The sequence below is a fragment of the Protopterus annectens genome, chromosome 12.part0, assembly GCF_019279795.1.
Source record: "Protopterus annectens isolate FY-2018-M chromosome 12.part0, PAN1.0, whole genome shotgun sequence".
NCBI classification, from domain to species: Eukaryota; Metazoa; Chordata; order Ceratodontiformes; family Protopteridae; genus Protopterus; species Protopterus annectens.
This window is the reverse complement of record NC_056746.1, coordinates 864,792,067-864,816,218: the sequence shown is the minus strand read 5'-3', so window position 1 is coordinate 864,816,218 and position 24,152 is coordinate 864,792,067. Positions and strand designations below refer to the sequence as shown.

At 40.1% G+C, this 24,152-nt stretch overlaps 1 protein-coding gene across 1 annotated transcript in view; it reads right to left on the bottom strand.

Moving 5' to 3' along the window:
- Positions 1–18,684: 18,684 nt before the first annotated feature.
- Positions 18,685–24,152, bottom strand: part of TCEA2 (transcription elongation factor A2) — an 819,513-nt gene continuing 814,045 nt past the window's right edge. The window contains exon 8 of the mRNA XM_044089906.1: positions 18,685–20,261. Within this exon, the coding sequence (XP_043945841.1) occupies positions 20,253–20,261 (9 nt within the window). The 3' untranslated portion in view covers positions 18,685–20,252. The remainder of the gene's footprint in view (positions 20,262–24,152) is intronic.

Below are 24,152 nucleotides of genomic sequence, written 5' to 3'. Positions count from 1 at the left end.
ATGAAAATCCAGAGGGAGAAAATGTTGATGGAAAAGTGGGGACTCTCAGCCAGGAGTGTAAACAAAGCCCAAAAGAAACAGGAGGATGGAAGGAGGGACTAAATACTGCAACAGTGAAGAGGTGGACATCTACTGTTATGGTAAGATTTTAAGCAACTGTACTATGTCCTTCTATACCACTGTTGTAGTATTCATCTTAAGAGTACAAAATGTCAAGAAAAGAAGTGGAAGGCTGGGAAAAGCCCTCAACAAACCCATGCAGGATGGCCCTATCAAAACCTGCTCTGGCCCTAGAAACCATATCTAGTTTATAATGCTTAGTAAAGATATGCACTGAAGACCAACAGATTCAAGGATGGAACTGGTGTCCAAACCCTTGAAGAAAGCACCAGAAGAGGCAACAGCCCTAGTGGAATGAGCTCTAACTGAAGTAAACAGGCATTTGCCATGAAAAGAGTAACAAAAGGAAATGGTCTTAGATATCCAGGAGGAGATGGTTTGCTTAGAAACAGCCAAATCCAAAGTCCTAAGATAATAAGAAACAAACTGGTCAGACATATGAATGGCCTTGTTTATATTCAAATACTTGAGCTGCCTGTGCAAATCCAAGGTATGCAGGACCCTCTCACTAGCAGACTGAGGAGAAGGAAAAAAGGAAGGAAGTTGTACTACTTGATTTACGGACAAACATCTTGACATAGAGAAATTAGTATGAAGAGACACCTTGTCTCTGAAAAGAAAAAAAAAAAAGAAGAAAGAAAGAATGGCCATAAGGACCTGAAGCTAAGAAACCCTCCAATCAGAAGTACAAGCAAGCAACAAGACAGTCTTCCGGGTACAGTGTTGCAGAGAAGCTGAAACTGCAAGCTCAAAAAGAGCCTTAGTTAATTTTGGGAGGCCTAAGAAACAGGATGCCTTTAAGAAACTGTTTGCCTCAAAACAAGAAGCCAAAGGAGGATTCAAGGGCAGACAGGCAGAATTAGCTGACAAATGGGCGTTTACAGAAGAATAGGACAAGCCATACTGGAGCAACCCAAACAAATTTGAAAGAACTAGAGGGACCCCCACACACACACACACACACACACACACACACACTGAGAAAGGGTTCTGGCAATGAGCATGGCACCAGACAGAAAATATTTTCCATTTGTACATATAAAAACTTTCCGGTTATGAATTTTCTCGCCTCCTGTAAAACTCAAGAGATCGTCCTCAGAAAAGAGGTGCCTAAAATGGATCAAAACCATATCACCCACAGTGTCAGCTGAAGAGGGGACAAGTAAGGATGCATGAGTGACCCTTTGTCTTGTGTGAGGAAGTTCAACTGGTGAGATAACTTGTGGTGATTGCCCCTGGCCAGATGCATTAGGAGGGGGAACCAGTGCTGTCTTGGCCAAAAAGGAGTCACTAGCAGAACCCTTGGAAGTAGAGGAAGAGGAGGGGAGGCAGAGAGAAACATTTCCTTCCAAGGAAAACAAAGGGCACCCATCTTCCAGATAGCATGGCACTCTGGAACAGAAAAGAGGGAGTTGAATGTTCAGAAGGGAGGAAAAAAGATCTACTTGGGGAATACTGCACCAATAGACTATTTTCAGAAACAAATCTCTGTGAAGCATCCAATTGTAAGCCTGTGTTTTGGACATGCTCAAGGAGTCTGACACTAGAAAGTGTTCTAAAGGAATATACACTGCCTGTGCAGTAAGGTGCTAACTGAAATGCAGGTCCCACACATGAAGAGCCAGCCTGCAGAGATGGTAGGACTTTGTGCCCCCCTGCTTGTTGACATACCAAATCACTGTTGTTTGTTGTCTATAAAAACCTTCAGGGAAACTGGAGAGAACACAGAGTGAAAAGCTTGAAGGGCCAGACACCCTGAACTTTCAGGTGACCACAGGAAGTCCCCCCATCCCATTCCAGAGAATGAAAGGGCAGGCCTGGGTTGAGGATAAATTGGCAAATCAATTACTCTAATTCCTGCTTGAGACAAGGAAAGCGAGGCACTCTGAAATCCAGAAGATAGCAATGTTGAAGCCAAACTGACTTGAGGTACCACTGATGCTGCCCACAAATGCAGTCAGGCAAGAGACAGCACCAGAATAGAAGAGACTGAATGAAAGCGGTCAAGGACAAAACTTTTGGAGCTGGAAGAGAGGTCAACATTGAATCCTACAGCCCATATACACACAGTCCTCAGGAGGAGTTAGGACAGACTTTTGGAAGTTGATAGAGAACCCAGACTTTGAAGAGATATGAACTCCAGAGCCTGTAACAAGTGACTGGGAGAAGGTGCCTGAATCAACAGGTCATATAAATAAAGGAAATCAAATAAGGAAAAATCATAATGCCTTGGAGCCTGCAAAAAGCAATCACAGAATCTAGGCATTTTTTGAAAATCATTGGGGCAGTAGAGAGGCCAAAGGGCAAAGCAGAGAACTGAAAGTGACAGGAAGAAACAGAGAAATGCAAAAAATTTCTGAAAAGGAACAGAAATATGAAGAGAAGCATCTTTTAGATCCAAAAACACCAGAAAAACATGTGGCAGCAAAAAAGGAAAATGAGGTTTGAAGAGAAAGCATCCAAAAGGAAGGAACCTTGAGAAAAGTGCTGAGCAAGGAGAGATCCAGCATAGTTCTCCACCTGCCCTCCTTTTGAGAAACCAGGAACATTCTAGAGTAGATGCCCTTTCCTATTTAAGAACGAGGGACAGGGTGAATAGTATCCTGGTCCTCCCAGGGACCCAAAAACCTCTGAGAAATGAAGAAGCTACACAAGAAGATTGAGAAATCCCTGAAAAAGGAGGGAGAGTCTTCCACAGCATGAAGTAACCCTGCTGGATAATGGAAAAAACTCAGGGATCTGAGGTGATGAGATGCCAGTTTGTAAGACAAAAGGAGATTTGAAGATACAAGTGAACCTGGCCAGGGGTTGGGGGGGGGGGCAAAATGTCAAAGAGAAGCAGTCTTGTCATTCAAAGGAGGCTTCCGAGCCATAGCAACCTGAGAACACTTAGCAGGAGGGACTTTATTTCCTGCCCTTAGTTGCCTGACAGGGCTGCCTGTGAACAAAAACAGACCTAGTAAGATAGTTCTTCTGGAACTTAGAGACAGGGGACACAAAAATATGTTTGAGGTCCTGAAAAGCTTTACCTCTCTCCTGAAGAGACTTAAACATATCAGAAGCAGCCAACCCAAAGAGAGTTTTATTATCCAAAGGAGCATCCAGCAGCTTGTCCTCAATGTCTTTAGGTAATGACTGAAGATGAAGGCAAGAATAATGCCTCATGACAGACCTAAAGGTAACACCCCTGGAAGGAGCATCAGCAGCATCATATCTGCACTTGATACAGTGGTGAGCCATCTGAGAGGTAGATTCCAAAACAGAAAGAGATGAGGACTTTCCTTCAAATTCAGAGAGGGTCAGAAATAACCAATCATGCCTGGGCAATCAATGCCAAAGCATATATGGTCATGGCAGTCTGGTTATTAATGGTCTTAAAGGCCAAAGTGGCAGCAGTATAGACCTTCTTTCCAATACTCCTGATGGCTCTACTGTCCTTATCCAAAGGGAGGAGCTTGTTAGATGGCTTGTCAGAGGAGACAGACACCACAGCAGGATCAGCAGGAGGACATTTAAACAGAAATTGACAATCCTCAGGGACCTTGTAGAACCTGTCAGGTTTCTTGGGATAAAGGGGCTGAGAACAAGAAGTCTTAGGGGCAGCTGCAAAGGTCTCTAACAAAGCAGACAACACATAAGATACTGCAGAAGGTTTAGGCATGTCAATCTGAAGCAACTCATAATACCTCTTCTGGATATCAGACACCTGAGAAGAATTCCTCAAAGTATTCCATCATCCTGACTACTGTGTTCCCAAAAGACATCTTCTCCAAGAGGGACTCAGGGCTAATGGATTCCTCTTCATCAGAGCCGTAAGTCAAGGTATCTGAGAAGAATGATTCAAAGATCCCTCATCAGATTACAAATCCAATCTCATTGCAGGAATCAGGTTCCCTAGGCCTTTTAGATGGAGAAGTCCAAGGTGGAGTAGGCACAGAAACTCTTGTGGATACTTCAGGGCTATCAAGGCATTAAACAGGCCCTGAGCAAACTCCTGCCATTCCTTCTGAGTCTCCTTAGGACAAACAGAAGACTGTTTGGTTTTCTGCTTTTTCTTGGTAAGAGCATCAGCCATGACAAACGTTGGAGGTTCTGACCCCCTGATGAGATTCGATCAGAGTACCTGGCACCTCTTCTCTGACTGGACTCTACGGAATGCCTCCAGGATAATCAACCATAGTTCCCCCTCAATGTCTGGAACAGACACCTACAAAGCCTTAGAGAATGTGCAAAAGTCAGGATCCGTGCCGGCCTCCGACAGGATCATGGCACAGGAATCAGATATTGACACCAGATGGCCTACAGAGTTATCAGGTGCTTCTACAGAGATGTCCAGTGGAGGCTGGACAGCAAAAGATTCCAGCCAAGAATTCTTGGCCTTCTACTTAATGACAGTATCTCAAGGTTAACTGGTTCTGCCATGCTACCCTGGGCCAACTGTTTAAGCCACTGGTTCTCAAGATAAATGGCCTGGGAAGACAACAGGCTCCTAAGAGTCTTGGGCACAAATGCTACAGTTGGTATGGTTGTGGGAAGCACACAAACCAAAAAAAAAAGACACTGTTTGTGAATGTCCTTATGGGGAATCTGCCTCCCACACTGACATTTTCTCTTCTTTGATGACATGACCTCCAGGTAATCAATAAGAAAGAAAAAAGATCCCAGTAGGGCACTTACCTGATGCTAGCTAGGTATCAGTACCACAAAGGGTGTCCGGATTGGTGGCAAATAAGTTCTTGGTAACTGCATCTGTATGTCACCTTTATGCCCTACTTCCTCCATGGGGAGCAGAAGGACATCAAGCCTTTATACTTATCTGGGTGGCTCCAAGGATCTGGAAAATATGTATGCTTGCCTCTCTTCATTAGGACTTTTGTTACGGTATGCACTATAGATGGCACATCTCTATTATGCTGTTCTAAATCAGTTGACAAATGTAGCCAAAATATTATCCACTGTATTCATAAACATAGTGCCCAGTTCTTTAAATGAGTCTTGCACAATGTCCAACAGTAATGCAACTGATAAAGCTAAATCACTTCTTATTCAGACTGTATACAATAGCAGTGTATTCTCAAAGACAAAGGGCTTGTCTGTCACACCACACTGAGAGGCAGGTGAATGATTCACACTGCATAAATTTACCCTTCAATGCTTACCATTTTGTTTCGATAAAAGGTTGTCATAAACACATCCTATTGTCACACAATTCTGAACCCAATCCTTTGCTTCTGTTGTGACCACCATTCACTCATGCAAGTGCTCTCTTGCAGTGTTTAGGTGATATATGCACTGAAGATTTTAACCACCTTTCTCCAAGAGTCAGTGGGAAGTTTAAATCAATATTTAATTGAGAAAAAAAGATGCAACTTTAAATGGCTCTTTACAACTAATCACTTTCAGTAACAATTGTATTCAGGGTTTAAGCATGTACAGCTGTGACCTATACTGTGGGTGGTGCTTACTGTGGTTCACTTTTCTTCAAGACTGTATCTATACTGCAGTTCAGTGCCAGAAAAAAGGAAAGGATATCATGATGACGTTGTATTATGGAAAGACACCAGCTACTTACACAGACAAAGTATAACAGGAGTGAACATGATGTGTGCTTTACAGACACTGGGACAGTACGTCAGATCTGAAAAATCAGCGTTTTCTATCTGCTACTAGTCCGTAGGCATAAAGTGGGATTCATACACATTTAAGTATCCTTGATCATGTCTATATATATAATTTGTATATTATTCTCATGAAGGGCCTTGCTGCTCTGTTACTCTGCTGAAGCCAGTTTAAGTGGGGTTAACAGTACTTGCCCTCACTTTATTAGCGACATGCAAGTCCCTAAGAAATCCCACTGACAAGATAAAGAGGAACCACATTACTGAACACAAATGTCTGAAATACCAAAAAGTTGTGAACTTCAAGTTTTTTTTTTTTTCCCTCAGGGGCAAGCCACCCTGTATGCCCCAACCCTGACCTTGAATACACCAACTTCATGGTCATACAAAAATGGGGAACTTAAAATCTCCTGAAACAAAGAATCACTACCGGCTCAAAAACAGAAACTACACTGGTAGTTATTTCCTATGGAAAACAGTCACTGATGATCTGATTCTTCACATCTTGAGATTCTGTCAATTGATACTCAGGAAATCTAATCTGAACCACCTACAGATATACTAGTTGCAAGATGTCTGTTTGTATTCCAGTACATTAGAAGCTTCTGTTCCTCCATTTTATCCCCTTGCAAGTCTGCTGCTACTGCTCATCTACCATATGCTGTTACCTTTTCAGGGACACTGGGAAGACTGCTACTTTGCAGAGGTCTACGACTTCAATGTTCTGTCCCCATAACTACTTGCACAGCACTCCACAGTTCACAGATTTGTGAACAGAAAACATCGTGGCACTTCCTTTATGTGTATATTGTGGGTGTAGACCTTTTAAGGTATGCAACTACTTGTAGATTTAGCCTGATTTGTAAACTGTGTCGGGCTCTGCTATGCAGTTTTATCATGTAACAACCCTATGTAATTGTAGCCATGCTTTATGAATCCTACCAACTATCATCTGCTTTTTTTCTGCACTCCTCTATTCCCGGATGTAATTTACGCTTCCTCTCGTGTATCTATTTTCACAGTTGATCAGGAATTTTTATTTTTTTATTTTATTTTAGCATTTGTTAACCGGCAAAGTCAATTTTCAGTGGAGGCCCAGGGAGAAATGCTCCAGAAGCATGTCTCTGTCACATGGGAGGAAATCCACATGAACTCAGGGAGGACATGCAGACTCTGCACAGAAGGCACCCCAGCCGAGAATCAAACTGGAGAACCTCCTGCTGTGAGGCGACAACGCTACCACTGCACCGTCCTTAGTCAGTTCTGAAAATCAGCCTTGGACACATTTTCTTTTCCTTTTAAAGAAGAGAGTGACTGACTTACATTCCTGGCAAAGCACACTGGTTTGGTCTACAAGGACACAGCCATTTACAACTTTTAATAAACTGGCTAAAAACAACATTACTCAAAGGCAAAACCGAGCTCTTTCAATTTACAGTATTCTGAAGACTTTGTGAGAACTTTTAGATGAAAGCATTCACTCCTGATTTTTTAATGAAGCGCATTCTACTGTTTTTACACATTCTGCTACTTTTCTTTCATTCCTGATGTTTTTTTGATTAGGACAGCTTTTTGCTGCAGTTTTTTATTAGCTGTTTTTGTAATTCAATAGCAGTGTAACTTTGAAAATCAACTGCTACTACTGGCATTGCAACAACAGTATTCCTTCAAAAATCTTGAGTTCTCCAGTCAGCAGTTTTTGTCCTTCTCAGACAAATACACTCCACTCAGCTTACTCAGATTTATGTACTTCCATGCCTGAATTGTGTATCACTTTCAGGTTATGCCTCGGTAGATTAAGCAACACTCTCTGCAATTTCAGAGTTGTCTTGTGCAAAAAAAGTAGTGTCTTTCGGCTTTTCCCAGTTAGGGGTCGCCACAATGGAACGCCAGTCCGCTTATGATTGGCAGTAGATTTTTACAGTGCCAAGGTGCCAGCCCGATGCCCAACCTTCAACAAAGGCACACCCATTCACGCACCTACCTGCGTGTCTTTAAACATCACTCGACCACAGGGAGGACATGCAGGCTCCACACAGAAGGTGCTCCAGCGGAGAAACGAACCGGAGACCTCTTGCTGTGAGGCGACAATGCACTTGTCTTGTGCAAGAACTTCCAAAATATGCTAAGCAAGGATTTTTGATTTGTTGCCATTTAAAGTTGCTGTCTGAGAATCACTCTTGTGTTAGTTAATACTTTTGAGCTATAAGCAACTGGCTTAGACTTTTGTAGGATCACTGCTCCTATACTATTTTGACTCGCATATACTTGCAACACAGATGACTTCCTTAGATCATAGTACTTTAAACTTGGACCATCTGTACATAGTTTCTTGAGCAATTCAACATTATTTTCCTGTTCTTAGCGCCAATAAGTTGATACATTTTGCTGTAATAGTTTTTTTACATGCATTATCTCAGACATACTAGGCACCAGCTTTGAAAGATACTATATAATTTCTAGAAATTTATGTTGCTTGTTGTCAAAGTCCTGTGATCTGCTTCAGTTCCACTGATGTTAGAAAATATGACCCCATGTATTTCAGATGCATCACTCATTTCATATTTAACTTGAAATTCTGCTTAGTTGGACAGTTATAGCAGAACATTGTTATGCCCTTCTAATTCCCAATGTTATTCTACTAAAATATCAGTCGTAATCTCATTATCTGAACCTTCAATTACATGACCAACATACAGGAATGAAGAAACTCCAAACTGTAGTCGAAGGAATGTGCACCTTCTTAGAGGCATAGTAAATGAACATAATTTAGAGTTTTGTTCACCTTGTCTTATTTACCAGAAACAACTGTTTACATCCAGTATTAAGAAAAAGTTGGCATTAAGGCTTCAGTTTTAAGCAATGGGTAGCATTCTTTTTTTTAGTCATTCTTTTCAGATCTTGCAGATCAATACAAATGCAAATCTTGTCTTTCTTTACAATTTGTAGGCTCTAATTATAGCCATAGCTAGGTTAGGGCGAATGGAGCTGCTGCCTCAGGTGTAAGATGTTAGGGGGTACAACTGACAGCTGCCAGTAGTCTGTGAGCAGAATACCAACAATGAAGATATTTAGTAAATGTAAATAAGAGCTAATGCAAACTCCTTGCCACAGTCACTAACACACTGAGCTCTCCTGCACATGTCCTGCATTAGCTCAATGGTGACTGCCTTGAGAAACATGCCTCTATATGCCATATTCCCAGCTACTGCTCTTAAAGAACCACCACACCCAGACTGAAAAAATATTTCATTGTGCCTTCTTGAGGTTTCCTACATTTTAACACCATTTTGGACTCTACATACTTTTTTTGATATTTTTAAAATTAGATATTCTGTTCATGAATTCTCAATATTGCTTTCTAGTCGAACTTGCATCTGAAGCAGCAAGAAAGTAATACAAGAGTCACAGTCACCTTTCACTTCCACACTACCACTCAAACTTGCATGCTTGTATTACTTTGTTTTAGGTTATTGTTCAACAGCATTCTTTTGATTATACTTATTTTTACTCATCCAAGACATTTTCTAGCACAGCATTTTCATGAATAATTAACACATGCACAATACCTCCTGTCATATGTATAGCTAACCCTAATGCGATAGGCTTACAGTTCATTAGCATGAACATCATTTTTTTCTGCACGTCATCTATTAAAATACACTGATAGATGGTTCTCTCTCCTTCATATCAGTTACCTTTATGTCATATCCATCTTTATTCGATTCACACTTCATCTTAACCACATTCCTTTTTTGTGGTTAATGGTTTTACCTAACTGACAGCAACTTCACTTGGTCTGCACACAGCTTTTGACAAGGTTCATGTCTGTTTTCTTAATCTGTCCCATGTTTCATCATTTCTTACACCACAAAGTACTGTCTCTTATTAGAGAACCAAGCAAATCACAGTCTTTGGCTTTATTCTTCATCTCAGCAACCCAAGCATCTACAATCTTGGTAGAAGCTTGTGCGCTTGTTCAAAGTAAATGGCTTGTTGTGGAGTGAAGGTAACTATTAGACTGTTTTTTTCCAAGTGCCAATATTCTGTCTTTTCCTCATTAAGAAAAGTAAAAGATAAACATTTACTGTTCATGAACACTGAACCTTTTAACAAATCCATTTGCAATCATGAATAAACTAAATTTCTGGATCTGAATGCTTCAGATTTCTTCTAATTTTCTGTCTAATGAAAGTATTCATGAGCCATATTTCCACTAAAAATACTTCCATAGTCTCAAACACATTACTTCTTAAAAGCAAATATCTTTCTTCTCTCCTGCAGATGTACTTCTTCAATTATGGCAGACATTTATTCACCATTTGACATGGAGTCATGCCATGCTAAGAGGTTTTAGATGTAACATGTCAAATGCAGTCTGACCCCCATGAGGTCTGTGTTCTAGCTGATTAACTGGAAGAACTAAGTACCACATGACAAACAAATCACTCTAGCCAGCCCAGCTCATTATGCTTAATGCTACACTATAATATATAAAAATGAGACAACTATCTCCTTGTTCATGAAAGGTCTGCACAAGGTCTTACAAATGTATCAAACTGTGTACAATGCTGCACTTCTGTGATTGGAAGAACAGGCCCCTTCACATACTAAATACTGCATAGACACACTTCTAAAATGTAAGCCATTTTCATGGGCCTATATAGCACAGAAGGAAATGTAGCACACTTCTCCACTCATTCATTTTATGACTAGAGGGAATATGAGCAATAACCTTTCCAATCACCTAACTTTGACTCTAGCGACTTCAAGGCCTGGTCTGTATGAGATGGCTGGGCTGGCTCAAACATGGAAAATCAGAATTGACACCATGAGATACAACCCAAATGGTAGCAGCTAGTATGTTTCTCTGGTGTCTGTTTTGCTGTCAGTCAGTGGCAGGGATCAGCTCAATCTCTTGATATTCAAAAGTAAGTGGGCAGTAGTCAAGCAGAAGGAAGGATCATCATGGAAGAAATACATGAAAGGCAGCTTTGCCCAGTAGCTGGTCTCCTGATCTTCTGTCTTCATTCATCTTCAGACCCTGCCCCAAAGACTGTAAAAGAGAGGCTCCTGATGAACCCTCTTCTAGTACTGCCACTTTCCTCACACTGATGTGATCATTATGCTTCAGGTCTTCTGTAGGTGGCTGGGTTGAAGTGTTTACATTTATGACAATTGTTTAGGTTGTGCACATTACTCAGGCACTACACAGAGTAATGCTGTAGGGTCTGAACTTTCATTAGCATGATATTAGGAACATTTTGAAAGCTTCTGTGATTCAGGCATTTTGTGTTAAACTTTCCAACTACATTTATTAGGATCCAGGTCTGATGTGTGTAAGCAGCAGAAAAAAATAGAAGAGCACAAAGTAAAAGTGTATGATCCTAGCCTAGGATTTGACTGTATGATGTGCACATCCCTGAACACAAAGTTATATAAATTTCAGAACTATGCTGAACTGGCGACTTAAAATCTGAATTGCAAAGGGCCTTCAAAAATTACCAGCTTCATTCATGCATGACTTAGTATGGCAACTCAAAAAAAAAAAAAAAGGGGGGGGGTGACCTAAAAGTAAGTCACATTAAATTTTAATAAAACTGAAGTGTAGATTATAATGAAATACATGCATTTTGTCTTGTAGTACAAATAAAACACATCAAAAGTCAATTCCAAATAGTGATTTTGTTCATGGTCCTGTTATGTGTCCTCATTGCACTGGGTTGTAGTAATGGGCAATTATGTGAAAGGATACATAAATACTCCACCTTGCTTTCACTCTGGAATAAAATTCATCACTTCATAGGTTCATAGGTTAGTACTAGGCTAACTGCTCTTGCGAGCCATTTTAAGCCTAGCCACTTATCCCCTGTGAGATTCAAACCCTGTATCTTGTGGTTGTAAGGCAAACACCTTAACCATTAGACCACCCTCCCAAGGTTTAAAAAAAAAAAAAGTTCAAAAGAAATCAATGATGTGAGACGAGCGCTGCTCTTTCAGAAAGTATACATGAATGACTTTCATGAACTGTAGCGCTTACAGCTAACTTTTTTTTTAATTTAAACTATGGACTTTTTGAAACAGAATAAAATCTGGTTATCTTATGACTGATAATGAACTGGAATATGACTAATGTTAAGTAATAGCATTCCTGTATTGCACATTTTCAAAAACAATATGTAGGAATAGACAGATACAGTGTCAAAAGGAGGTGTTCATATACAGGTTGTTACTTGTTGTTCAAAAAAGCTGCACATATAGTTTAGTACTTCACATGCCATTTCCAACTTTCTTCACTTGTCTAACTTAATACACCAAGAGTTATTTTTTCTTCTTGACAATTTTCAGGTAGAAGACAAGAGTCTAATCTGATATACACAGTAGATCTTTGGTTCTACAAAGGGCATACCTCTGGACAAATGTTTAATCCACATTTACCAGGTGAGGGAGCAAGGCAAAGCAATAACATGTATGGTTCTTGTCTCATTATAGTTGATCTAGGAGGGGACCCTTATAAGTGGGCCAAAGATTAGGTTCACTTTAGTCAAATATAATTCAGTATTTTCTTCTAAGCTCCTCTCACACTTGGTAGAGTAATATAGAGCCCTCACGCCTGTGCATGCCATGTCACCAAATGATTATAAAGTTGTGCAAGTCCCTCAACCAATCTATCCACAAACACCAAGTAAGCAAACTTACTTGATATATACACTGCTGAAAAAAAACATACAAGTACATACCTGCTTGATTTGTTCAAAGAATGATTTAGGTGGAGCCTTAAATACAGCATTTCTCTAAGGCTTCGGATGTGGAAGAGGACTGGTTGCAACTCCAAATGGATAATGCATATAATCATTTCATCATTATCTCCTTTGAATTATATCAGATCTGATGTCAACTCACCTCTGCTTCTGATGCATCCAGTCTCAGAACTTGCAATGGGTTCAGTTATACAAATGGGAAACCTGTGTGGAAAATGGCAGGGATTGTCTACTACTCCAAGACCCAGCAACATGGGTCTAACATTAGCTGATCCATAAAGAAAGTTATGGTCTTCAAATTCAAAATTTAAAGAAAAGTCCAAAGTTGTCCCCCAACACAACTTCAGCCATGTTGCCAAAAGGAGAACTTTCTCAGTTCTCTCTACAGGCAGGTATGAACAATTAAAGGTATTTAGCTCCACACAGTTATATGTGATCCTCCTAGATGGGCGAGGTCACATCAGGGACTGTAACTATGGCAAGTTTGATTAAAGGGACACAACTCAGAAGCAAGTTATTCAGGGTGAGGACCATGAACAACCTTTTCCTGCAATAGCTGAACACATTGGACAGACATGAGAGACCAAATGGCAACACTATGAAATGGAAACCAGAACAGAATAAAGCCCTCTCTTATACAGAGCTAAACAGTGATATGCTAGACAGAATCCTTCACACATGGATATTATTCAGCTGCTGTGCATCAGACAGGGAATGTGGAAAGAAGAGTGACCATCTTAGTTTCATGAAATTGATGCACTGGTTGAAGTTAAGGTTAAGGACAGGACAAAAATGATGCACACATTCCAGAACTAGAAAGATGAAGCAGAACTCCTGACTTGGTTCCAAAGGATGGACAACTTTTTTAAAGTCCCTTTGAAGGGTAGAGCTACAGGATGGTTCAAGAGTTCTACAGAGACTGGTCTCTAACATAGCTCTGATTTAAGAAATCAAACAGCTCTAAATACAGCCAAACAACGATAATGTTTATAATTTACAAATCATTTGTGATGACTCTCCAAGCTGCAGCAAACACAGAAAACACCCACCTCCACGAAGGGAAGCCCCTGAATGAAATCAGAGCTGAGAATGTTGGGCTGGCAGAGGAGACTAAAGGAAGTAAAAGGAACAGGCCCGCCTTGGTAGAGGGGAAACTAAATGTCATCCTGCAATGACAGGCTAAAGAGAATGTTTCCTTTTAGAGAGGTATCCAGAATTAAGTTTTGGAGCTTCTTCTTCATAGAACACAGCACTAGTCAAGCTACTGTAAACAGGCATGTGTCTGAGCTTGCAAGCCTAGACGGAATATCTTCAGATTCAAAATGACAGCAGGATAATTGGAAACCCAAACTTATTTCCTTAATAGCTGCATACAGGGCTTCAGACAGCTTGTCAGAAGATAAGGTGGCAAAGTATTGTGGTACCCTGGTCCTGTTATGGATGAGAGAAATCACACAGGCATCAGCCTTACTCAGCCTGTAGGCTTACAAGATCTTTTTAGTGCTGAATGACCTGATTCTATGTACTTTCAGGTTGCATGCAAGACATCCTTGAATCAGTACCACATGTGTGGTGGGGGATGTCCTAAGATGCCACATCTATCCCCTGATGCAAAATGAGACATTTTTTGTGTGAAGGAATAAAAGGCAGAGGACAGTCCAGACGATTCCAAGATCTTTGGTTACTGAACAGCAGGGTTCATCCTGGAGATGGACACTGCAAGTTAACATGTTTTCTTTATCATGCTTAGAGATGACCTTTGGGTCCTCAGTTTCCTCACAGGATCCCAAGATGGAGCAGCCATTCACTCCCACCAGCTCTGGCAACAAGCTTGTGCACAGTTGCATGCAGGGATGAGCATATACTGGGTGCAGTCCTGAAGTTAGGTGATGATACTGTGCATAAAAGCACATTTGCCACGGACAAAGAGAGAACATGAGGCACTCGTGGAGCTGGCATCAGATATGCTCTCTATGGCTCTGTTACTACAGCCATAATTCAACTTCTAACCAGTCCTTCCACACATGTACACACACCATATAAATTGTGTACGTGTGTGTGTGTACATACATATATATATATATATATATATATATATACACACACATATACCTATATCTATATATACAATAATCTATATACATCTATCTAATCTATATATATATATATAAAATCTGTATATGAAATCCATGTCCTAAACTGTCTGAAGAAAGAGATCTAGTGTAAGACAATAATCCACTTGGAGAAGACCTAGGAGTCGTCCCTTGTTTCAAATATCTGTCATCTATGGGCAAGATACTCAACAGACATCTTCCTATGATCATGCTGGATGGCAGTGGTTTTCACTATTCATAGAATGGGTGAAGACAACTTCACATGCGCACTCCAGAATGGGAACCAGAAGGGGGTCCCTTCCTCCTTTCTGTTATTGTTCACTCAAGTTGCGGACTGGTATAGGCCTGAACTCTCACTAATCAAGAACTGTGGGGACCAAAAGGCCAGATCTAAATCAGATTTGCCTGTAGGAGCACTGTGTTGCAGCTGTTACTCTGGAATTATTGGCCCTTCTGATGCTGCTTTGGCAGAGGAATGGGGCTATGCATGGGGACTACATCACTGATACCTGTACTAGGAATCATCATCTATGCACAGGTCATGGCCAAAAAGGGTAGGCTGACCATCTCACTCCTCAACTTAAACAAAAATAAACAATCCTCCTTGGTAGTAAGGTAGACCGAAAGTCTCTCCCTACAATATGTGCAGATAACTTGAGTTGAACCACTGGCAATTACAGCACTGTTTCACATTGTGCTTCTCTCTTACAGAACAGAGACAATGGCTGTACAGTTCTTTGCTCATCTGGCAGACACATGGACACTTTGAACATATGCTTCTAGGCATCATATTCAGAAGGTTTCATTGACTAACAAAAAGTTAAATCTGCATTGTGCAATACTAAGAACCACTGGCAAATTCAGGGGTTAGATTTGATATTGCAGTTGATGCAGGATAGCACAGTATATGCCAACGCCATTTATACATGCCCAAAGTGCAACAGCATCTGAGAAAAAAATCTGCAAAATTCTGTTCAGAATGGAATATTAATCCAAATGATGATCCTCCAAGAACTGTTCCCAGTTTTACAAACTAAACTGGGAGATAAGAGACTAAGCTACATGAAACAACAGGAAATTAAGCATCAACTGAAATGCTCTTGTATGCAAACAGGCACAAAAAATTGGCGAAAACAAAAAGCTGCAGTTTGCCATCTGTGTTTGGCAGGCCTGGACCTGACAGGTATAACATCTAGAGTTCCCTCCACATATCACTCAAGCGACAAGCCATATCCAGTTCCTCACCGAAGGATAGGCTGCTGCTTCCCACTCCCAGCCTCCCTGATTTGTTCCAACACTGGAATAACGAATCAAACTCAAGCCGTTTGGGTCATAGGGTTTTCATACCTCTATGCCACATAGCCAAGCTTGAGTACAAGAATGGATTGCATTCAAACTAAAGGGGTGGCGAAAGCCACATAACTATGGGCTAGGCTTATAAATGCCCTTGGGCAGATAGCCTAGTATGAACCTATGAACCTATGAACCTATAAGTCTTGAATACCTAATATGGAGAGACTTACTGCTAGGCTGGTAAAATGCAAAACCTCGAGGCACTGATAACAGCCCAAAAACAACACTATGAAAATTATCTAAATAGCATCTGTGCGAACTTGTAGTTGCTTATGGAATTAAAATAATGCTACAAACATTCCATATGGTAAAGAAGCTAACCTGTTTCCTAAATTAAGAAATGAGAAAATATGAATATTAATCATCCTGAGCTTAGGAAGTCGCATATAAACTGGACAACATCTCTGCAATCTTCAGATATTAAGATGTACACACATTGGACATCTCTTGTGCTCAAATGCAGAAACTGACTAAACTACTCTTTCCTGACAAAGATTTTGACTTCTTCTAGGCCAAGGCAAGAGAGGAGCCCGCAAGCATCCTGAAGAGATGGATTACTAATGGGGGCTTTATGAAAAAAAAACTGATACAACTTGCCAGAAAGTCTGTAAAATGGATCATGTTGTCTGTAAGGATTAAAGGAAGTGGTGTACTATAGAAATGGTACTTCCTCCATTTTTGTGCAGACCCCAACCCATTGTTATAAACCTCCTTGAAAGATTTGCACCATTTCTGGGGAAGTGGGCAAACTCAAGAAATTGGTACTTCAATGAGTATATCCTTGATATTTATAACTATACCCTCCAAAGTATGTTTCTTTTGACACTGCACAAAAACTGAAACAATTCTTCGAGCTCATGCAAAAAAGCATGTTGCTTGCATAAAATAATGAACCACATAAAATGCATTCAAAATGGGCTGTTTCTCCCTAATTCCTGATCAAAGAGGTACATGTCCTGAATAAAATAATATACTTCTGATCATCCAGAAACAAACACAGGCAAAAGTCCAGGACAGCCTGTATATGAAATGCCCTGCTGCAGTTCTTCAGATACTAGCCACCATGAACTACTGGATTCATCCTCTCTAACAACCATGTGGAAAACACACCAGAAATAGTACATCTCACTTAAGATCAACAGGCTGTGAATTTCAATCACAGTGTCAACTTTTTTTTTTTGGTCCAGCAGGTACCACAAATGATTAAGCTTGTGAGCTGCTTTCTGTAACCAAGCAACACGGATTCCTTCCACTTCCATTTGTCCACTATGTGACTCTGAACAAGTCAGTTGACTAGACAGTGCCTCTGTGTCATCCCTGAAATTCAGGGGTGCTTGTGTCAAGTTGGTTTTCCGAATTAACAAATGATTAAAAAAGTATTGAAAAATACAGTCAAGTATATGATTATTAAAGATCATGCAGTTTAAGATGGGTCAAGCATTGCCAATAAAAAACTACCTTAGTGCTTCCCACATAAAATAAGGGTCTTTTCTGTAACAGGCAAAGTCAGGACTGCTCTCCCCTCTGGCTAAAGGAAATCTATTGAGGTAGACTTTGGACAGTAAACAGATAATGGCTCAGACTTGCTAAGACTGGAAGAATTATGCATACATAGAAGGATTTAGCATAGACATCCATGACAAAAAATAACATATCCTTAGGATTAATGAAATAAGTTTGTGACATGAGAATGATTCCTGAAATGGCTTTTCTACATGTGATTGCGAACTACTTGGTTAGGTTGTAACTGCCCAAACAAACTGGAAGAGACTGAAGCATGTCTTTCAATATACAGTGGGTGGGGCTGCAGCCTGTGTGAAACAGCTTTGCAACTGAATGGGCCATTTCACTTTTCCCCACTGCAGTGTAACCATGAAATTTGTATATAAAAACTTGGATGGTGGTGGTGGTTGGGGGGGGGGGGGTTGTGCCTCCTTGCAAAAACACTTAAAATGACATTTGGTTAGGTGTGTTCTTGGTATGTTCATATTAAGCAGTGTTTTTTCAATTGATCGTGAATCAGCTGAAAACAGTGGAAGCTCAAAAAACAACTCACATTAATGATCTTTCAGTAAGGCTGAAAAGTTACAAAAACAATCACACTCAGAGAGGTGAATATGCATTTTTGGCTCCATTTTGACCCTGTCTGACAGGTGGTGTTGGGAGACTTATGCTCAGTATTGTAAAAGTGTAAGGCACCCTTGAAAGGGTGAGGAATTGGAAACCCCAAAACAAACCAAATATAAGGGATCAAGTAAAGACTACCAAAGGAAGTGTACAAAACAATAAGAGAGGGAAAACAGGGACCTATTGAAGAAAACTGTAAAGTAGGCTATACTAATCAACGAGATACTGTCTTATGCAACAAAGTGATGCCTTAAGGGAAGAAAGGAAAACAAATGAGGTGTAGTCCTAGAACAAAATGGGCTGGGTGTTCTAGAGTTCAGTTAAGGCCTTCTTTCTCAGTGACGTGAAAGGAAGGAAAGATATCAAAGGAAATCGCTGTTAGCTCCTCCCTCAAGTAGGACAGTTGGGAAAAGGGAGCATGAAAAAGGCCAAGACTTTTTCCATATAAGCTGCCAGTGACATTTATCCCTGTAGAAACTCCCTTTCACATCTATGACTGAGAATGCTTTCTAGGCATTCTAACAGCAAACAGTGCAGAGAAAGTGTCATCTTGTAGTGGAATACAGACCTTACAGATGAAAGAAGCAGAAGTTAAATTCAAACAACGGTCTTTTTATGTTGAACAGCAAAGATCTCATATAAGACTAGATACTTCCTTTTTTGTCTACAGCAGGATCATATCCTTCTGTGTATGACAGCATCAGTTATGGGGAAAACTCCAAACAAGTGTCCCTTTCAGCACATTCAGACAAAACTGTTCTATTGTCAACTCAACTAATATGTTGTTTCCTGTTATAGAGTTAAACAAATACTACTACACTTGGAAATAAACACTGAAAGAATGCAACATGAACACTATTGTGAAATGAAGACAGACAAGCATTGTGGAATGTGCTTATGCGTACACTACCTAAAAGCTGGTCCATTTCAGGAACTGGCTCCTGCTGGATCTGGGCTACTTCATGATTTCTAGAATTACCAAATTTTCTCACACCGCTTAGAAGATGCACATCAACCTTTCATAAGTTTAAATCAAATTTCACCTCCATTTGTCAAGCAAAGGCTTTGTGTAGCTGCACTGAGTAAGGATGGGTAAAATACATGTTTCTGCGCATATGTCATAAGAACCACTGCTCTTCACCATTGTCAACTGTTAATGGTTTCTCATTAGTACTTGGCCCATATGTGATGAATCTGCAACAAAACACTGAGCCTTGTTGTCTTTTACACTATATGTATTTCACAGTCTCTTTTTTGAAATGTGTGAAACATTTTTAAGTGCTTCTTTTTCATGTTAAAAAGGTCAAAGCTGAAAAGGGATCACTGTGTCTTGTCTTCCTACCTTCAATAAAAGAAAACACATTTTATACAATGTGCAGTCAAATGTAGTATTATGGATGCACAGTGTGTGTGAGTGGTAGGGGTGGGGGTGGGGGGACGAACAGCCAATGTAAAAATATGTAGAATTGTTGAAGCTGCTCATGTGTGGATGCTGCCTCAGGGCAGGTGCATTCAAAGTCTGGCTCATGCGGGACACTGGCTCCTCACACTTAACAATAATAAAAATGAATGATGAAGTCTTGGTGTTCAGATGAGCAACAGGCGCACAAAAACACAACATATAGAGTAAATAACCCAAACCAATAAAATGAGGATAAAAATCATCCATTAATGGAAGATTAATTGAGGCCCACTACAGTATTCTACTGCTTTGTACCCCATATTACTCTAGTAATTATATCAATGCAACTTTCAGGAATTATGAAGCCAATGCTTCAAATGAACTATGCTTATATAACCTGGGAACAGAACATGAGCTAATGTGTCAACATTTGGTTATCAGAGTCAAAATCTTTTGCATTACTTAACACATATACATATACATATATATAAACATACATATATAAATCATCAGTAAAAGAAATATCAAAAGGCAGCTAAAAACTAAAGTAACAGCTCACCCATTCCATTATGCATCGGTGAGCCACATGTTCTGCCTTAAGTATACATAGATTTTAGGATACTGACTGCAATACAGCCTTAGTTTGCAAAGAAAAAAAATCAGAATATATTGTCTCTTTTCTTTTTAATGTCTCATACAATATTCTTCTGTGATGATCTTCAGTTTTCCTCCAGTTCCGGTTATGCCCATTAGTGCTTCAATTGAACTAGAAAAGATTAAGAAACAAAGTCATTAGTTTTGTGCAGTTACACACATGAATTGATATCCTGCCCCCCCGACATTAAAGAAGGCATCCTGGATCACAAAAAAGGAATTTATGACAATTCTTCACCATATTCACATTTTTAAGTAATCACTGTAAATTACATCTATGGAATACTCCTAACAGTTAGCCAAATATGGGACTTACAGCCGCTTTATTTTCCAGCTCCTAGCAAATTTAGAGCATACTCATTAAGAAGGACTGATGGATTTGCCTATGCTAATGACCTTACCATGCAAGGATACATATGCAAACTTTCCATAATCTCACCAACTCCAGCCCCTGGAAAAATCATGTTGAATCTGGGATGAAGAGAATCATATGCCAACAATCTAGTCATCCTCAATAAAGGAGAGAGAACAGTGTTAGTTGAAGAAACTGTTCAAAAAGTATATGACTGGTGAATTGTAATAAAATCAGACTCTGTCAAGCTATTCCTGCAACAGGTTATGGTATAGAGGGGAATGGTCCTAAGGTGTATTCCTCGTTTAACAGGCAGGAAAAAAAAAAACAGAAAAGGGGAAACACTAACCTGCAGAAGAGAATGTGCAATAATCCACTTCTCAATTCAGAATCTGGGAAAGTGAAGTGTTACTAAAATGTACAAAAATGGGTGGGTCCTAGAGTTAATGTGCAGCATCCCATATCCCACCACCGAAACAGAGGGAATTTATGCACTACTTTGTAGAACGTGACAAGTTTGATACAGAATTACTCATGTCATCTAAATTAAGGAAACTTCTCTTCCAAACATTTACAAAATAAGAAAAATGTAAATAAACCAAGAAAAATATGGAATGCTGGAACAGAAACAAAAATTCCTGACTGAAAAATATCTCCCTGAAACCAAGACTTGCCATATGACACTGGAAAAAATTTCAAGGCAGAGGTTTCCAGAAAGAAAGGATTAATTTGGCACTGTTGAGGCAAGGAAACACTGGCCCTAATTCCAAAGGGCCTGAAAGATCTAAAACGTCCACAAACTAGCAGAAAAGGGAATCCCGTAAGCATGTCTAACCATAAAATTAACAAAGAGGAACATTAAAAAGGGTTATCAAGATACTAAAAAAGCATGTCTAACCATAAAATTAACAAAGAGGAACATTAAAAAGGGTTATCAAGATACTAAAAATATTTTTTTAAAAAAATGGGAAGACCTCTGATGACCTGTAGTGCCCCTAGTAAGGCAATAAAGCCACACAGACGTTTTAACAAAGGGAAATACCAGAACCTGAATAAAGTTGGCACACATTTTTAAGTAATCATTGTAGAATACAGAGAAAAAAATTGCACTTTATTCATCTGCTCTTACTGTATTTGTGTTTCTTCCTACTTTATTGCATTATTTTGCTTTTGCCTCTTCTTGAAAATACTCAATTGTACTTATTCTGCTGCATTTATTACTGCTTGGTACTAGCTTGATTAAACTATAACTGTTATTCTAAGCCTTTTGGTTTAAGCACTTGGGCTTCAGGCCAGTTATTTTACATTAAGAAGGTTTGTGGTCAGCACTCTTGTGGGAGGAGAGGCTAGATTCTGTCCTTCTGAACTGGGAATTTCTGGTTAAAGGCTTACTGTGCCTGCTTATTTGAACTTTCTCTTCTAAAATTGGTGCACCTTGTTTGCTGTAGCATAGACTATATTCAGACCTGCTGAATCTAGCTTTGTTTGTATAACTTGAGCACTGATCCAGGCCGTCTTTTTTTTGGAGAAGGTTTCCCTGCACCCTAGTGGCAGGGGTGTGCAGTTAGAACTTATCTGATTAAAGACTGCTGGAACAGGGCTCAGTTTTGAGCTTTTTACTGGTTAACTGGGTAATTTGTTTAAATCAGTTTGCTCATTTTCTGTTGTTATATAGAAATAAAACTGCACTTTATTCATCTGCCTTTACTGTATTTGTGTTTCTTCCTACTTTATTTTGCTTTTGCTGCCTGTTCTTAAAGTACTTAATTGCATTTATTCTGCTGCATTTATTACTGCTTGTTAGTAGCCTGATTAAATTGTAACTGTTATTCTAAGCTTTTGGTTTACACACTTGGGCCTCAGACCAGTTGTTTTACATTAAGAAGGTGTGTGGTCTGCACTGTTGTGGGAGGACAGGTAGCTTACATCCTTCTAAGTTGGGAGTGGCTGACTTGAAGGCTTAGTGTCTGTTATTCTAAAAGTGTATCAGTTCTGGTTTAAGCACTTGGGCTTTGAGCCAGCTATTTTACATTAAGGAGTTGTGGTCTGCACTCTTGTGGGAGGAGAGGGTAGATTCTGCCCTATCTGAGCTGGGAGTTTCTGGTTAGAGGCTTATTGTGCCTGCTTATTTCCAATGTTTCTTTCTGAAATTGGTATGCCTTGTTTGCTGTATCATAGACTAGATTCAGACCTGCTGAATCTAGCTTTGTTTGTATAACTTAAGCACTAATCCAGGCCATCTTATTTTGGAGAAGGTTCCCCTGCACCCTAGTGGCAGGAGTGTGCAGTTAGAACTTGTCTGAAAGAAGACTGCTGGAACGGGGCTCAGTTTTTAGCTTTTATTGGTTAATTTGTTTAAATCAGTTTGCTCATTAGCTACTGTTATAAAAAAAATACACTATGCATCACCGCTTAGTTAGGGTTAAACTATTCCCGGCGCCATAAAATCTGCTCTTCAAATTTTCCCTTAGAACTAGTCAGTTATTTAGTTTTACCACTCAAATCTGTTTCTTTGAACTCAGCACTTGTTCAGAACTCATTGTAAGCATGAAATAAGCTACTAATTACTACAGCACTCAACTTTCCTCACTTATCTAGAGGATAACAGTTTTTAGTACTTAATAAATAAGCACCTATCTAAGCATGTCTAAGGGGCAGCTCCCGGTGTTTTCTCCTGTCTACCTGATGAATCTGGGCATCTTGGGGCAATGCAGCAATTGCCTCATGTACACAGTCAACCCTCTCCTCCTACTACCCAACACTACAACCTGTGAGAGATGCACTTTTATAGCCAAACTGAAAGCAAAGCTCTCTTCACCCAAGACTGGACTAGACACTCAAGAGGAGAAGGTAAACACCACATTCATCACATAGTCCCTCAAAACCTACACCACCAAAACAGACACACACACAGAAACACAAAACACACACCTACATTCGTGGAGGCTCTCAAAAATCTGCCCAAGCAACAGAGCCCTCCAAAGCAGAAATGCACGCAACCTCCACCACCCAACACAACCCAAATGACACATAGCCCACAAACTCAGTGTGCCACTCAACCACAACCCATAAGGCATGACAATGTACCCAACACTCTAGTTATAGGTGACTCTATAGTCAGACACACTGATGTTCCACTCACCAGGCTAAACAAGGAGAAAGTTACTGTCATCTGCCTGTCAGGTGTCAGGATCCACCACATAACGCACTCACTCAGGTCATTCCACAACATGGACAAATATGACTCTGTCATTGTCCATGTTGGTGTGAATGACCTGAGATGTACCTCCCTGGACTACATGAAAAGAGATGTAGAGGAGCTCTCCGATCTTGTAGCCCACGCAGGTATGACACTAGCCCGGAGTAGCATCCTACCATCACCCAGAATGATACCACAGTACAAGGACAAAATGATTGACTTCAACAATTGGCTAAGCTTCTGGTGTCATTCTAAGGGGATCCAGTATCTGTCTGCCTGGGATGACATGATCGACACACCACGATGCTTTGCCAGAGATGGCCTGCACCTGTCACCCTTGGGATTCCGGATGCTGGCTAAGGCTCTTGCCACCCCTATTGTGCCTTTTTTAGGCAAGGTTCAAATGACAAATTCACCACCATAACAGGTACAAGCAAGCAAAATCTGAGGGT